The sequence below is a fragment of the Mobula hypostoma genome, chromosome 14, assembly GCF_963921235.1.
Source record: "Mobula hypostoma chromosome 14, sMobHyp1.1, whole genome shotgun sequence".
Classification (NCBI taxonomy): domain Eukaryota; kingdom Metazoa; phylum Chordata; class Chondrichthyes; order Myliobatiformes; family Myliobatidae; genus Mobula; species Mobula hypostoma.
This window is the reverse complement of record NC_086110.1, coordinates 21,437,589-21,454,577: the sequence shown is the minus strand read 5'-3', so window position 1 is coordinate 21,454,577 and position 16,989 is coordinate 21,437,589. Positions and strand designations below refer to the sequence as shown.

The window sequence follows — 16,989 nt, the reverse complement described above, 5'->3', positions numbered from 1 at the left end:
GAAAAAATTTTAGATTCAAATCTCTCTCAGAAAAGTGTTGTAGCAATTATATATAATTATAATATAATTATGAATTTATGTCCTGATGTTTCCAATAAAATTAAAGCTGACTGGGAAAGTGTACTTAACATTATTATACCGATTGAAAATGGGAAAAAATTCTTCAATTGGTTAATTTATCCTCTATATGTGCTAAACATGTGTTGATACAGTTTAAAGTAGTGCACAGGACTCATATGTCCAAAGATAAACTATCTCGTTCTTATTCTTATATTAATCCAATATGTGATAGATGTCATTCCGAGATAGCTTCTTTAACTCACATGTTTTGGTCATGTCCTTTGTTGGAAAAATATTGGAAAGACATTTTTGACATTACTTCAACGGTTTTGAATATAGACTTACAACCTCATCCAATTACTGCTATCTTTGGATTACCAATGATAGATTCAAGTTATCTAACCTCTTCAGCACGTAGGATGATTGTATTTCTTACTCTAATGGCTAGAAGATCCATTTTGCTGAATTGGAAAGAGATTAACCCTCCTACGGTATTTCATTGGTTTTCACAAACTATGGTATGTTTGAATCTGGAAAAAATTAGAAGTGTGGTTTATGACCCTTCCATTAGATTTGAAAAAACTTGGAGGCCATTCATTCAGCATTTTCATTTGATGTAATTTGACCATTTCCAAACTTGTTTTATTTCTCTGTACTGTTGATTGAGAGGAATGGAGTCATCGACACTAAGGTTTTCTTCTTTCCCATTTTCAAGTTGTTAGTATTGCCCAAGTTTTTTAGTTTAGTTGACTAATTCTGTTTAGTTTAGTTTTTTTTGGGATGGGGTTTGTTTTTTTTCTTTTCTTTTCTTTTTCATGATTTATCTTCAGTTTTTTTTTGCTTTGTATTATTCATTATTATTCTATACGATTGGGAGCTTCGTCAATTTTTACTATTTCGTTTTACAATTACTCATTTTAAATGTAACAATGTATCTCCTACTACTTGTATTTTTGCTTTGTTATGTTTTCATTCTATGAAATTAATAACAAGATTGAAAAAGAAAAAGAAACAACTCCCTAAAACTTGCTGACAAGCCAGATATTCCACGGTGCTAGGCAGAGACCAGTGTTTTTCGAATATTTTTCAATGTTCTCCAACTGCTATACGATATTGATGACTGAATTGGTTCTGCTTCCTGCAGAGTGAAAAGTGAAATTCCATGTAGATTTACCCATCGCTGTAACTCTAGAAACTATTATCACAAACCCAATAATTTAATTATTTGAATGCTCGGAAATCTGGTAAAGTCACGTGATATATCAGTTTCCATTCTCAATTCCTTATCGAGCTTGAGCGTAATTATTACAGGAGACGGATTATTCTTTAATATGTTCTGCATTTAAAATTTATAACAAAATTTTAATAAAGTAATTTTAAAATTGTTTCTTAGGTTAGACTTTTTACATTCTGTCAAGCCGATCTTCGTTTTTCCCACTTTCATTTTATTTTTTATTCTATTTAGAAATCCAGCACGGTAGATCATTAACAATCAATACAGTTTTGTAGTGTTGTAGTATTGGTAGTGTTCTGATTTGTTGGGTATTTCATTTAAATACACAATTTTTTACTCTGTTAAACGGAAGTTTTCTTTTTTTAAATATCTTTTTAATCATTTCTGTGAAGCTTCGGCTCATTGAGGCAGCTTTTCCATTGGACTAAAACATACTGGTCCTAATGTGTCCCAATTCACTATATACACCGTATGCTGAAGCAACGACCTGCTCTCAGTCTCGTCGCCCCGGGTTCCCGCAGGGCGGAGTTCAGAGCCGGTTGCACCGGAAGGGACGCTTTTCCCCGTGGCACACCTGACAGTTCTGAGGGGCGGCTGCGCGTGCGCGCGCATGTTCTGGTTCCCGGGCCGCCGCCATGGCTTCGTCTCCTCCTCCTCCTCCTCTGCCGCCGCCGACCTCTGCCGCTAAGATGGACATTCAGAACGCCACGCAGCACCTGCGGGACATGTTGAAGCTGGACCGCGTGTCCGGTAAGGATGAAACGTGTGGGAGCCGCACGCAGTGAGGCCTGAGCGGGAGGAGAAGCGGTGTTTGCGCCGCCGTGTCTCCGGGGTGGGGGGTGGTGGCGCGGTGGAGAGGTGTACCTCTGGCTGCACCTGGGAACCCGGGCCTCCGGTACCAGAGCTATGGTGGCCCGCCTACGGCTGCCCCAGCACTTACTTGCCATGCCAGAGGATGGTTCCCTCCGCTGTCGCAGGCCGCTTGTGTGGTGGGAACGCGGTGAGAGCTGATGCCGGCGAGGCTTGGCTGTCCTGGACGCAGAGCGATCGTCCTTGCCTTATTATCCAGTAGAATAATATTTCTTCAGGTCAATAATTGCTGGCCCAATCTCAGGAGTTTTATTTTGCTGATTCTGGATACCGTGTATGCTTAAATAATCAAACTTTTCTGCACTGCTGGAACAATTGACACACAGAGCAACTTACTCTTCGTGTCAACAGCTTTGATCATGGCTGTACTGATAATCAATACGCTGTAGATCTCTGAACATTCTTTTTGCTGACATGTTGGTTTGGTTTGGGTACATTGCTAGGACTCTACACTAATCAATATGGCATTTTTCTTTAATCCCACATTTGAATCAAGTCCACCTGTTCCTACTTCTGAAAGTTGATTTTTTTTTAACGGGCCTGTTGGTTCGAAACTACACACAAAATGCTCGAAAAACAGACCAGGTCAGACAGCATCTACGGATAGAAATAAACAGTCAATGTTTTGGGCTGAGACCCTTCATCAGGAGGACAGTTTATTCCTCCCCCTAGATGCTGCCTGACCTGCTGAGTTCCTCCAACATTTTGTGTGTGTTGCTGTAGATTTCAAACATCTCCAGAATCTCTTGTGTTTTTGTTGGTTGGAATGTGGTAATGAAGTTCCTTGTCACAACAAAGTTAATTTTTGTTGCTGTTTATCCTCATGTCTGTTCCCATTTGCTGTAAAGCTTTTTTTAAAAAAAGTTAATTGTAACTATGGTGTTACTTTAAAATTTACTATTTGTTATAATGTTCCATGTTGTACATGATTTCATAGTACAATTGCTGTTTATAGAAGTTAGCTTCTATGAGGATTAGTGTTAGAGGGAAATGCATTTCTTATGTAATGTACATAAATGGAACCATGATACCTGACGTGGGGTCCACAGACACCTTGCTTAACAGTGTTGGTTCATGGCTTAAAAAAGATTGGGAACCCCTGCCTTAGACCCATTTTGGATCACCATATCTTTTGATTTCCCTAATATTCTGAAGTCTGTCAAGTTCTGTTTTGAATAGAAATAATGCTTGCGCATTGACAAAACCCTTGGGGTAGCGCATCCAAACTTCTGCTTTCTTTCGAGCAAAGAAGCTCTGCCTAATTTCCTTAAGACATAGCAGCAGAATTAGGCCATTCGGCCCATCAAATCTGCTCCACCATTCAATCATGGATGATTTATTTTCCCTCTCAACCCCATCTTCATGCCTTCTCCCTGATGTATAGAAAGATCTAGGTGTTATGTTTAAAACACAATGTTAGCAAGCAGGTGGAACAATTAATTAAGAAAGCAAGAGACATTGACATTTATTACTAGGGGGATTAATGTTTAAATTAGAAGTTGTTATAATTGTACAAGTTATTGGTGAGGACACATCTGAAACACTTTGTGCAATTTCAGTCCCCTCATTATACTAAGATTGGAAGCAGTTCAGGAGGGATTTCTATCATCATAGGAGAAGTGTTGCCTTAGCTGTCAACACTCTTAAAAAAGAATAATCCAGGCATGATTTTGAAAGATATAAAGATCTGGTTTAATAATACTGGCATATGCTGTGAAGTATGTTTTGCGGCAGCAATACATTGCAGTACATTAAAAAAAAAACACTGTGAATTACAATAAGTAGTATCCAGTCAGAAATCTGATGGTGGGGAAGAAGCTATTCCTAAAATGTTGAGTGTGTCTTCAGGTTCCTGTACCACCACCTTGATGGTGGAAGGGGCAATAAGAAGGGGTATGTTCTGGGTCCTAAGTGCTGGATGCCACCTTTTAGAGGCATTAACTTTTGAAGATGAGCTTGATGCTGGAGAGGCTACTGGCCATGATGGCACTGGCTGAGTGTACAATTTTCTGTAGCTTTTCCCATTCTTGTGAAGTGGCCCTTCTGTACCAGACTGGGATGCAACAGTTAGAATGCTCTCCACGGTATATCTGTGGAAATTTCTGGGAGTCTTTGGTGTCGTACCAGGTCGTTTCAAACTCCTAATGAAATATGGCCAGTGTCGTGCCTTCTTTGTAACTGCATCAATATGTTCGGTACAGGATAGATCTTCAGAGATGTTGACACGCAGGAACTTAAAGCTGTTCACTCTTTCCACTGCTGATCCCTTGATGAGGACTGATATGTGTTCCCTTGACTTCCTCTTCCTGAAGTCCACAGCCACTTCCTTGGTCTTAATGACGTTGAGTGCAAGATAGTTCTTTTAACGCCACTCAATCAGCTGATCTATCTCACTCCTGTATGTCTCCTTGTCACCATTTGAAATTCTGCCAACAATAGTTGTGTCATTGGCAAATTTATAGATGGTGTTTGAGCTGTGTCCAGCCATGCTATCATGTGTGAGAGAGAGAGTAGAGCAGTGGGTTAAGCATGTACCCTTGAGGTATGCTAATGTTGATTGTCAGCAAAGTCAAGATGTTCTGCACTGACCTCCTGATGAGTAAGTTAAGAATCCAGTGCAGAGGGAGCTATAGGGGCCCAAATTTTGAAGCTTGTTGATTAGTACTGAGGTATGATGATGTTGAATGCAGAGCTGTGATCAATAAACAGCAGCTTGACAGAACGATTGCTATTGTGCAGGTGATCCCAGGCTGAGTGGAGAGCCAGTGGGATGGCATCCACTGCAGACCTATTGTGGCAATGGGTAATTGCAGTGGGCCTTGGGCAGCATGGATTCTGGCTATGACCCCCTTCTCAGAGAAGTTCATCACAGTAAATGTGAGCATAACTGGGCACTAGTTGTTGATGCAGCTCACCCTGCTCTTGGGCACTGGTATGATTGTGGTCGGGTATAAGATCGTGTATCTCATTATGATATAAGATCCTTTGGGCATTGACGTAATAGATGCTGAGATGTTTCCACTAGTTTGAGATTTTCAAATGAGGTGACTCAGTTAACGATTAGTGAGGTTTAAAACCAAGGTGTTTCTTATGAAGGTGAATTTCTCATAGGATTGTGGAGGCTAGATCACTGCAGGTAATTAAAGGAGAGAGATGTACCCTTTTGAATGTTTGAGAATTAAAAGTTCTTTGGAACTGGAATTGAGGCCTGGGGCTGATCAGCCATGGCACTGGTGGCCCTCCTGGCCCTATTTTCTTGTATTTTGAAGCAATACATAAAGGTACCATCCAGAGAAAGGGCAGTGTTGGATCTCCTGTTAGGGAATGAGACAGGGCAGGTGATGGAGGTATTTGTTGGGGAGCTCTTCGGGTCCAGTGATCACAATACAATTAGTTTCAGTGTAATTATGGAGAAGGACAGGACTGGACCTAGGACTGAGATTTTTGAATGGAGAAAGGCTCACTTTGAGGAGATACGAAAGGATTTAGAAACAACCACCTTGAAAAAAATTTTTCGGTTTTTTTCATCGGCGTCGAGAGAGTCAGGACTGCGCAGGCGTGTGACGTTGTGGAGGGAAACGAGGAAGACTTAAAAGGACTCAAATCCTGATTCGAGTTTAGTTGGGAGAAAGAAGACTGAGATTCGGAACGGGAGTGTGAAGGAAGCCTTTTTAAAATTTTTTGGTTTTTTTCATCGGCATCAAGAGAGTCAGGACTGCGCAGACGTGTGACGTCGTGGAGGGAAACGAGGAAGATTTAAAAGGAACACAGCCTTATATAGCGGGCAGCGTAGTTTGCGGGCTGCGGAGTGAGCCGGGAGCAGAGTGAAGGCTTAAGGCCTTTGGCTAAACGGGCTTAGGCGGAAATGGGCGAGGCAAAAAGGGTTTGGTTATTCATTTTTTTTTCACTGTTATTGAAGAGAGGGGGAAGTATGAGTGTGAGGGCAGCTTGTTGTTCTCAGTGCCGGATGTGAGAGGTAGTGGAGTCTCCAAGCCTCCCGGACATTCACATCTGCGCCAGGTGTGTCGAGATGCACCTCCTAAGGGACCGCGTTAGGGAACTGGAGCTGCAGCTTGATGACCTTCGTCTGGTCAGGGAGAATGAGGAGTTGATAGAGAGAAGTTACAGGCAGGTGGTCACACCGGAGCCACGGGAGGCAGACAAGTGGGTCAGGGTTAGGAGGGGGAATAGGAAGAATCAGGTAATAGAGAGTACCCCTGTGGCTGTGGCACTTGACAATGTACTCCTGTCTGAGTACTGTTGGGGGGGACAGCATACCTGGGGGAAGCAACACTGGCCGTGCCTCCGCCACAGAGTCCAGCCCTGTAGTTAAGAAGGATAGGGAACGGAAGAGGAGGGCAATAGTAATAGGGGACTCAATAGTTGGGGGGGTCAGATAGATGATTCTGAGGACAAAGTCAGGTGACCCGGATGGTAGTTTGCCTTTGTGTTGTCTATATGGACTTCAATAAGGCCTTTGACAAGGTTCCACACGGAAGGTTAGTTAGGAAGATTCAATCGTTACAGGCATTAATATCGAAGTAGTAAAATGGATTCAGCAGTGGCTGGATGGGAGATACCAGAGAGTAGTGGTGGATAACTGTGTGTCAGATTGGAGGACGGTGTGTAGCAGTATGCCTCAGGGATCTGTACTGGGTCCAATGTTGTTTGTCATATATATTAATGATCTGGATGATGGGGTGGTAAATTGGATTAGTAAGTATGCAGATGATACTAAGATAGGTGGTGTGGATGATGAGGTAGGTTTTCAAAACTTGCAGAGAGATTTAGGGCAGTTAGAAGTGTGGGCTGAAAGATGGCAGTTGGAGTTTAATGCTGAAAAATGTGAGGTGCTACATTTTGGTAGAACTAATCAAAATAGGACATACATGGTAAATGGTAGGGCATTAAAGAATGCTTTAGAACAAAGGGATATTGGTAAGGCCAAATCTGGAGTATTGTGTACAGTTCTGGTCACCGAATTATAGGAAAGATGTCAATAAAATTGAGAGAATACAGAGGAGGTTTACTAAAATGTTGCCTGGGTTTCATCTCCTAAGTTACAGAGAAAGGTTGAACAAGTTAGGTCTTTATTCTTTGGAGCGTAGAAGGTTGAGAGGGGACTTGATAGAGGTGTTTAAAATTATGATGGGGATTGATAGAGTTGACGTGGTTGGACTTTTTCCATTGAGAGTGGGGAAGATTCAAACAAGAGGACATGGGTTGAGAATTAGAGGACAAAAGTTTAGGGGTAACATGAGGGGGAACTTCTGTACTTAGTGGTAGCTGTGTGGAATGAGCTTCCAGCAGAAGTGGTTGAGGCAGGTTTGATGTTGTCATTTAAAGTTAAATTGGATAGATATATGGACAGGAAAGGAATGGAGGGTTATGGGCTGAGTGCAGGTCGGTGGGACGAGGATAGGGTAAGAGTTCGGCACGGACTAGAAGGGCAGAGATGGCCTGTTTCCTTGCTGTAATTGTATGGTTATATATGGTTATTATTATATTCTTGTAGCTTATCATTAACGTCATATATTTAACTCCATGCATTTGCTTCATATATTAAGTTCAGTTCAAGTTTAATTATCTTTCAGCCATACATGAATACCCATGGATACAGCCAAACGAAACAGCGTTATTCCTGGGTTAAGGTGTAATACACAGCATCAACAGTCACACACATCATAAGGCATAAGATAACACACAACAAACAGCATAAGATATCAGTAAATTAGTAACACCAAAAAAAGCTGAAGAACCTGAGTTCATGATGTTGCAGAAATCTGCAGTTGACTACAAAATGGCTTTCTTCTGCCAAGCAGATGCTGGGGGGTGGGGCAGCAACGACTTCAGCTTGGACACTACGCCACACAGCCTCTGGTGGAGTGCACCAACTCTGCCTCTCTCCGAGGTAGCAGTAAACAGGCGAAACCATGGCTTGTGGCCTAAGCTTTGCTACAGCTGAGGAAGCTCCCCCACCATCTGCCAATAAACCAAAGAATTTATCTTGCAGCATTCCACATTAACAGTGTCCAACAGGGTATTGCGATCACAAGAAAGCATCTAGGACGATCTCTCACTGTTGGGCTGCCCACTGCCTTCACGCTCTGACTCCACTCAAACACAGGCAGCAGCACGATTCACATAAAATCCAGCTCATTCAGTTTGTCTGCCGATGAGCAACTCACTGATGGGATACACACTGCAGTACTTAAGTTTTTAATGTCTGGCAGGATCTTATGATTGTAAAAAAAATTACTTTTATAAAGGACAGTAACACCTTTGGATGACCCCTTAGAAACCTCTGCAATCGATTGCACTGCTATCTTAACGGAATCTACATTTTTGATTCTTTCCATTATATTATGTCTGCCTTACAAAGCACTTCCTGTACTTCCAGAGTAATATTCTGCTACTATCAGTAAGGTCTATCTCCTACACAATACTGAACAGATATGACATGCATATGATTTCCCCCTGTAAACTTTATTATATCTAAAGAGTTCCATTTTCATTGCTTTAGTTTGCTTCAAAAGTAATTTCTGTAAATTATATAGTTAATTTTAAGAAATGATTTTATTAAATTGAGCCTATTATGTCAAGTGGATGAAGTCTGTTCAAGACATCTGTCAACCTAATGAATATCAATATACGCCTCTAATTTCAATTGCAGGTATATAATATTTCTAAAAGCAGACGCAACTCTGTTGACAATGATAAAATATGCAGTTGAAACAAGCTGAAATTTGGTGCTTGTTTTAGATAACTAATGATTAATAAAAGTAAAGTAATTCTAAAAACAAGTTTTCTGGTCCTACTGTCCTCAGTCAAAGGAAACATCTTTTCTGCAATTGGCTTGTCAAGTCTTTTAACAATGTTTTGTGTTTTGATGAGATCTCATTCTTATAAGCTCCAGAGAATACTCGGCTCTCTGTATTACAAACCTGCTATCCCTGCAATCAACCAGTGCATCTTTGCTGCATTCCCTTTATCTTATTTTGGGTAAGGATACCAAAGCTGTCCACCATGTTTCTGATATGGTCTCACTTAAGCCCTATATAATTGCAATAAGATTTTCTTAACTGTAATCAAAACCTTTCATTATTAAGTAACACACAATCTTCTGGAAGAACTTGGCTGGTCGAATCACTTTCGGAAGATTTGTGTTTCTGCAGATTCCAGCTTCTGCGGTCTCTTATGTTTCATCTCATTATAAATCAGATGTGTCATTTACTTTCATTAGTAACTTGTGTGCAAGCACACCCTAGTCACTTTGGACTTAACAGTACCAAATTGCATTCACTAATTAAAAACTAATCAGAGTTTCTGTTTGGTGCTCCAAAATGGATAATTTCATTCTTTATATTCCATTTAGCATGTTCTTACTTATCCACTCAGGTTTTCCATACCCATTGAAGCCACTATACATTATTTTCTGTACTTCTAATCCCACCTAGTTTATCACCAACAAACTGGGAAATAGGAATTTGTTTTCTGTGTGGGGCCCAAGTATCTTAGGATACATCACCAGTCACAGCCTTCCGATCTGAGAAGGATTCCTCTATGTTCATTCTGTGAATTCATTATTCATGTCATATATATTACCCCTGATTCCATGTGTTCCAACCTGGTTGATTAGGAGATTCTTAAGAGTATTGGAGTTTAATATTTTTGCATGTATTTAATATCTAAAATATTTTAATAACTTCCTGATCAACCACTTCAGTTCGAAAACTCTGTTCTTTAACTGCATCTTAATTAAGTTTTTGCTGGTCAAAAGTCAATTGTGCTATAGTTATTTGTGTGTCTTCTAATATGGCATGTCCACACTTAAATTTGCTCATTGGTCACTCTGGCACATTCCCTGAACAAAAGGCAAATCTCCCAATGTTCGTAATCCTTGATTAAACAAGGGATCCCACTGCTTTCAGGATTACTCAGAGAGCTCTACAAATGAGATTAGCTTCTCTGCATATCCTCTGACCTGATGGAAACCACAATTAGAGCTGCCAACTTGTTATGGAATCTTGGCTCTCTGGCCATTTATTGCACCTATCTTTGGTATATCTGCTGCTGCTGCTCCTCCTCAGGCTTGCTTCTCACATTTGCATTTTCAAATTCATTATCTGCCAACATAGGTAAATCTAATTTCTTGAGACCCTTTGTTGGGAGCTCTCCCTAATCTTTACCAGAAGAAATCAGTGGCAGGTTCTGGAGGATATTAATAACAATAACTTGTAATTGGAAAAAGGTAAAAAAGATTGAAGAAAAACTCATGAGTGTGCCCTCTTTTTTTATATTGGCCCTGCTTTTGTTCATTGCTCAGTTTACCAATTTATCCCCTTACAAAGTATTTTCTCCTTGGTTCCCTTTCCATTGCTTCTATTATCCTCAACCTTGATTTCAAAGTCACCATAAGGTACCTCCAATTAATTTATATTTGAATTCTTTACAATTGTCCTTGCTGTCGTCCTTGTTCAATACCTAATTAATATTGAATGAACCATGTTTTCTTTTGAGTAACTGAAAGACTAAGACTCTCCATTGCAAATAGAATACTGTTGCTGTCAATGTCAATGTGTCTAGTTAAATACTGAAGTTTATTTGACAACAGGCACACTGTTTGGATTTAATATACATTCCAGTGGTTACTATTCTAACCTTTTAAGTAGTATTAAGAGTGGATCATATTATTAATTTAACTTTTTTTTGACGTGTGCCTGCGTGCATGCGAGTCTCTGTGTGTGCGTATCTGTGCATGTGCGTGTCCGTGCGTGCGTCCATGATGATGGATTTTTCAAGGCTTTTTCCAAGGTGCAGAGTGAGAGAGAGAGAGACTGTGTGGCGTGTCACTCCCCACAAAGACATTTTCATAGCATTTTCCCTTCGTTTTATGAGGTTGAGTTGGGGTCTCGACACTGAACCCAGCATGGATCGAAAGCGTGCTGGGGGGTGGACCCGACTAGCTTCGAACCTGGGAACCTCTGCTCCCGGGTCCGGCGCCGATGTTGTTGCGCCACCAGCTGGCTCTAATTTACGTAGTTTTAACGTAAAAGGATTAAACCACCCCGTGAAACGTAATAAGATATTTACCTACATTAAAACATTTAAGGTCCCAATTTTTTTTTTTACTAGAAGCTCACATTCATAAATGTGACAATTTACTCCTCTTTAGTCGTTGGAAAGGATTCAAATTTTATTCCTCCTTTCAGGCTAAGTCTAGGGGAGTTTTGATTTTTATAGATAATGCAGTTTCCTTTGTTCAACATAAAGTAGTGTCTGATGCCAATGGGTGTTTTGTTATAGTATCAGGAAAATTAAATAATAAGTTGATGGTATTTGCTAATTTATATGCCCTGAATATAGATGATCCAGGGTTTTTTTGAGCGTTTTTTTTTCTTTTGCCAGATTTAAGTCTTTACTCACTGGTCTTGGGCGGAGATTTTAACTGCTGGTTCGACCCAGTTTCAGATCGATCATCTTCTAAACCAGCAACACTAATAAATCAGCCTTGTTTATTCAATCTTTTCTAATGAAATATATTGTTGATATCTGGCGTTTCTTACATCCATTAGATAAAGGAGTACTCATTTTTTCCCCCCATGTCCATCATACGTATTCCAGGATTGATTTTTTTTATTGATAGCCAAATGATTCCATTAGTTCGATCCTGTGAATATAGAGATTGCTGTCTCAGATCATGCTCCTGGGTTTTTATCTTTAAATCTCCCTGGTCTCCCTCAAATAAACTGATTTTGGTGTTTTAATCCAACTTTGCTATCAGATAAGGATTTTAAAAAATATTTGGAGAGACAAATTACTTTTTTTTGAAGAGAAATTTTGGATCTCCCCCTCCCCCCCCCCATTTTCAAATCTCTTACTAACTCTTCCTTCAGTTAGTCCTGACGAAGGGTCTCAGCCTGAAATGTTGACTGTACCTCTTCCTAGAGAAGCTGCCTGGCCTGCTGCGTTTACCAGCAACTTTGATGTGTGTTGCTTGAATTTCTAGCATCTGCAGAATTCCTGTTGTTTGCAGGAAGAGGCTTCCAGTCTTATTATATGGGATGTCTTTAAGGCTTATATTAGAGGACAAATTATTTCTTATACTGCAAATGTTAACAAAAAAGCTAATAAAGAGAGAATTGAACTAGCTAATCAGTTGAAACAATTAGATCAAAAATATGCCTTGGCTCCAGAACCTGCTTTATATAAAAGGCTTGTTGAAATTAAAACTAAATATGATCTTCTTTTAACATATCCAATTGAAACTCAGCTCCTAAAAGATAAAAGTCAATTTTATATCCACGGAGACAAAACAGGTAATTTATTGGCTAACCAATTAAAAACCTTTATTGCTAAATGGCAAATTAAAGAAATTTGTAAAGCTAATGGTGATAGGACAACTGATCATTTAGAAATAAATGATACCTTTAGAGAATTTTATTCTAGACTTTATAGTTCTGATCTTCCTAAAGATAATACTGTAATGAATAATTTCTTAGACCAATTAAACATCCCTACACTTTCTGATGATAACCATAAACAGTTGGATCAACCTATTTCTTATGAGGAAATTGCCGAGGCTGTGTGTTCATTGCACTCGGGGAAGGCTCTGGGTCCTGCTGGATTTTCTGGAGAATTTTATAAGGCTTTTTCCTCATTGCTTATACCTCTCGGACTCCTTTAAGTTGGGTAGGTTGCTACAATCTTTTTATGAAGCTTCTGTTCCACTTTTTCTTAAAAAGAATAAGAACCCAACTGAATGTTCTTCATATAGACCAGTCTCCTTACTTAATGTTGATGCTAAAATCCTATCCAAAGTTTTGGCTCTTAGGACTGAAAATATTTTACCATCTATCATTTCTGACGATCATTTCAACTATCCCTGAAAATTGCCTCACAGGTAGGTTAGTTGAGAAAGCTTATGGGGTGTTAGCTTTCGTAAGTCGAGGGATAGAGTTTTAAGAGTCGCGAGGTAATGATGCAGCTCTATAAAACTCTGGTTAGGCCACACTTGGAGTACTGTGTCTAGTTCTGGTCACCTCACTATAGGAAGGATATGGAAGCATTGGAAAGGGTACAGAGGAGATTTACCAGGATGCTGCTTGGTTTAGGGAGTTATGATCAGAGCTAGGGCTTTACTCTTTGGAGAGAAGGAGGATGGGAGGAGACATGATAGGGGTATATAAGATATTAAGAGAAATAGATAGTGGACAGCCAGCGCCTCTTCCCCAGGACACCACCGCTTAATACAAGAGGACATGGCTTTAAGGTAAGGGGTGGGAAGTTCAGGGGGATATTAGAGGAAGGTTTTTTACTCAGAGAGTGGTTGGTGCGTGGTATGCACTGCCTGAGTCAGTGGCAGAGGCAGACACACTAGTGAAATTTAAGAGATTACTAGACAGGTATATGGAGGAATTTAAGGTGAGGGTTTATATGGGAGGAAGGGTTTAAGTGTCGGCACGACATTGTGGGCTGAAGGGCCTGTATTATTCTATGTTCTATATTCAGACCGGATTTATTAAAAATCGATATTCCCACTTTAATATTTGTATTTTATTAAATGTTATTTATTCTCCTTCTAAAGAGATATCGAAATGTGTGATATCCTTAGATGCTGAGAAGGCTTTCGATTGGGTTGAATGGAATTTATTTAAAACCTTAGAAAAATTTAATTTTGGGCCTGATTTTATTCAATGGATTAAATTACTTTATCTATCTCCCTCTGCTTGGGTTCTTTCTAACTCTCAGAATTCCAAACCATTTAAACTTCAACGTGGAACTAGGCAAGGTTGTCCTTTCAACCCGTTGCTTTTTGATCTGGCCTTAGAACCCTTAGCTATTGCTTTTCAAGAATCTAATGATATCACTGGTATTTTAAGGAGAGGTATTATTCACAAAGTTTTGCTTTATGCTGATGACCTATTGCTTTATATTTCTAATGTTGAGACTTCATTTCCTTCTATACTTTCCTTACTCTCCTGTTTTGGTCAGTTTTCAGCATATAAACTAAGTTTTCATAAGAGTGAACGTTTTCCTTTGAATAATTTGGTATCAATTAGCACTAACCTTCCCTTTAAAATTGTAAGAAATCAATTTACTTATTTAGGTGTAACAATTACTAAGAATTATAAATATTTAAAGCAGATTTTTTTACCCTACTGAATATGTAAAAAGGGCACTATCAAAATGGTCGCCCCCTTTCATTATCGTTCATTGGCCGAATTAATTCTATTAAAATGAATATTTTGCCTAAATTTTTATACCTTTTTCAGGCCTTACCCGTTTTTATTCCTAAATCCTTTTTTGATTCTCTTGATTCTATCATATCTTCATATATATGGAAAAATAAACTTTCTCGACTAAATAAAGTTCATCTTCAAAAAGCTAAAAAGAATGGAGGCTTAGCTTTACCAAATTTTAGGTTTTATTACTGGGCAGTCAGTATACGGAACCTCATGTTTTGGTCATATTATGTTAACCGAGAGGACTGTCCGGTTTGGGTTTCTTCAGAAGCTAACTCTGTTAATAAATTTTCTATCATCTCTCTTCTCGGATCCTCAATTCCTTTATTTTCAAATAAACTAACTGATAGTTTTGTAGTTAAACATACTTTGAGGATTTGGGGACAATTTAGAAAATATTTTGGTTTATTGAGATTTTCTCTTCCTGTTCCATTTTTTTTCTAACTTTTTTTAAACCTTCTATGACTGATGTAGTGTTCAAAGATTGGGATAGACTTGGGTATTAAATGCTTCCAGGATTTGTTTGTTGGAAGAAGTCTCTTTTAGTTTGAGCAGTTGTCAGCTAAATATAGCTTACCAAAAACCCACTTATTTTGATATTTACAAATTAGAGACTTTCTGCGATCTCAATTACATACATTTCCTAAAAGTCCTGATAAGAATTTATTAGATGTAATTTTTAATTTGAAACCTTTTCATAATGGATCAATATCTAATATTTATGGTATGTTGTTGGGAATGAGAAACGTTCCTTTAGACAAAATTAAAAATCTCTGGGAACAAGACTTATAGACTTCAATTTCTGAGGAAGCTTGGAATAGAATTTTTAAATTGGTTAATACCTCATTGTTATGTGCCCGTCATTCCCTCCTACAATTTAAAGTGGTCCATAGGGCCCACATGACTAAAGATAAGCTGTCTCATTTTTATTTGGATATATCTCCCTATTGTGACAGATGTAACAGTGGAGAATCTTCAGTAATTCATATGTTTTGGACTTGTCCGAGTCTTGAAAAAGATTGGAAGGAAGTATTCCGAACTTTTTCTGTACTTTTCAAAGTACATTTTAAACCTAACCCTTTGACTGCCTTATTCGGTATTGTTGGAGGAAAAGATATTTTGGAGACACCTGATTTGCACATTTTGGCTTTTATTTCTCTTATAATTAGGAGGGCATTGTTGCTTAAGTAGAAGGATGTTGCTCTGCCTACTCATGCTAAATGGTTAAATTTAGAGAAGATTTGTTGTTCAATTTCTGAATCTAGAGATGACTTTCTAACATTGTGGGGACCATTTTCGAATTATTTTCAAAATCTTTGATTTGTTATTATGTCCAGATGTTGGCTAATAATGTTTTACTATAGGATAAGGATTTTTTCCTTTTTTTTTTACCAAACAGCTTTTCTTGGTAGCGGGTTTAGATTTTTTTTTAGTATAATAAAATTATTATTTTTCAATATTGCGATTAAATTTAATTTACATGAATATGGAGTAATGAGACTAAGTGTGATTAAATATATTGTAATTGATATATAATATACATCCTCCTGTACTCTGTATTCTTTTATGTAAGAAATCAATAAAAATATTGAAAAAGACAACGTGCAGATTATGTCTTAGTTGCACTACGGCATTTTTGTTACACTTACCTGCAGTTAGTGGGACTTTCTGATTCAAGATGTTTATTTTAATTTGCTCCTTTTCATGTTTTGAGGTTTACTTATCGCAATCTTGAGGTACGATTATTTTTAATTGTTTTCTGTGACTACTTCTGCTTCCTAGAATCAACAGTTAATGGCCAAAAGAAAACTATGCCCTACAATGGAGAACTGAACGGATTGTTGGTTCCCGATCCTATTGCAGCTGGCGATGGACCTGTTCTTAGAGAGTCAAACCATGCCAATGCACACAGACTGAACCAACAAGAAAATCAAGAGATGTAAGATGCTGTACTATTTATACATTGAATTCATGTAGTTTGCTGTTGGAACATGTCTCTTGCTTCCCTTGTCCTCCTGTCAAAAATAGAATAAATGTTCGAGGTGTATTATTGATTAATTGCTCATAACTTTGTGATTACCGAGGTCGTCTTGTGTGCTTTGCTATTACCTGTTGATGATGAACTTGTTCTGTCCATGTCAGACATGAGTTTGTGGACAAAAACAAAAAAATTGCTATCCTGGGAAACAATTCGCAGCGCTACTGAGTTGTATGCTATAGTTTTAAGAATATAAAGCTCCACTGACACCATTGTCTTTTTCTAGATATCTCTCTGGTGATGACAGTTCAAACTGCGTTATATCTGCCAAAGAAGTGGAAATTATAGCAAGCAATGACTCCAGTGTCAGTAATAAGGCTAGAGGTAGCAACAAGGTAATACAGGCTGTTCTTAAAGGGACCAGATGTTAGATTTTTTTTAGTGCATGCCATTAAATTAGGATTTTAAATCCACTTCATATGGAGATCATTCTTATTTGAAATGTGTTCCTTGAATGAATGTCGTAATGTTACCTGTTAATTAGTCCATTCTAGAGAACAATCACAGTTGGCTTCCATACAACAATGAAATGTAATCTTCAA

General features: G+C 38.7%; 1 protein-coding gene across 1 annotated transcript in view; it reads left to right on the top strand.

Moving 5' to 3' along the window:
- Positions 1-1,887: 1,887 nt before the first annotated feature.
- The window catches only part of edc4 (enhancer of mRNA decapping 4), a 104,236-nt gene continuing 89,134 nt past the window's right edge, over positions 1,888-16,989 (top strand). Inside the window, exons 1-3 of the mRNA XM_063066787.1 lie at positions 1,888-2,044; positions 16,192-16,348; positions 16,674-16,782. Of these exons, the coding sequence (XP_062922857.1) occupies positions 1,930-2,044; positions 16,192-16,348; positions 16,674-16,782 (381 nt within the window). The 5' untranslated portion in view covers positions 1,888-1,929. The remainder of the gene's footprint in view (positions 2,045-16,191; positions 16,349-16,673; positions 16,783-16,989) is intronic.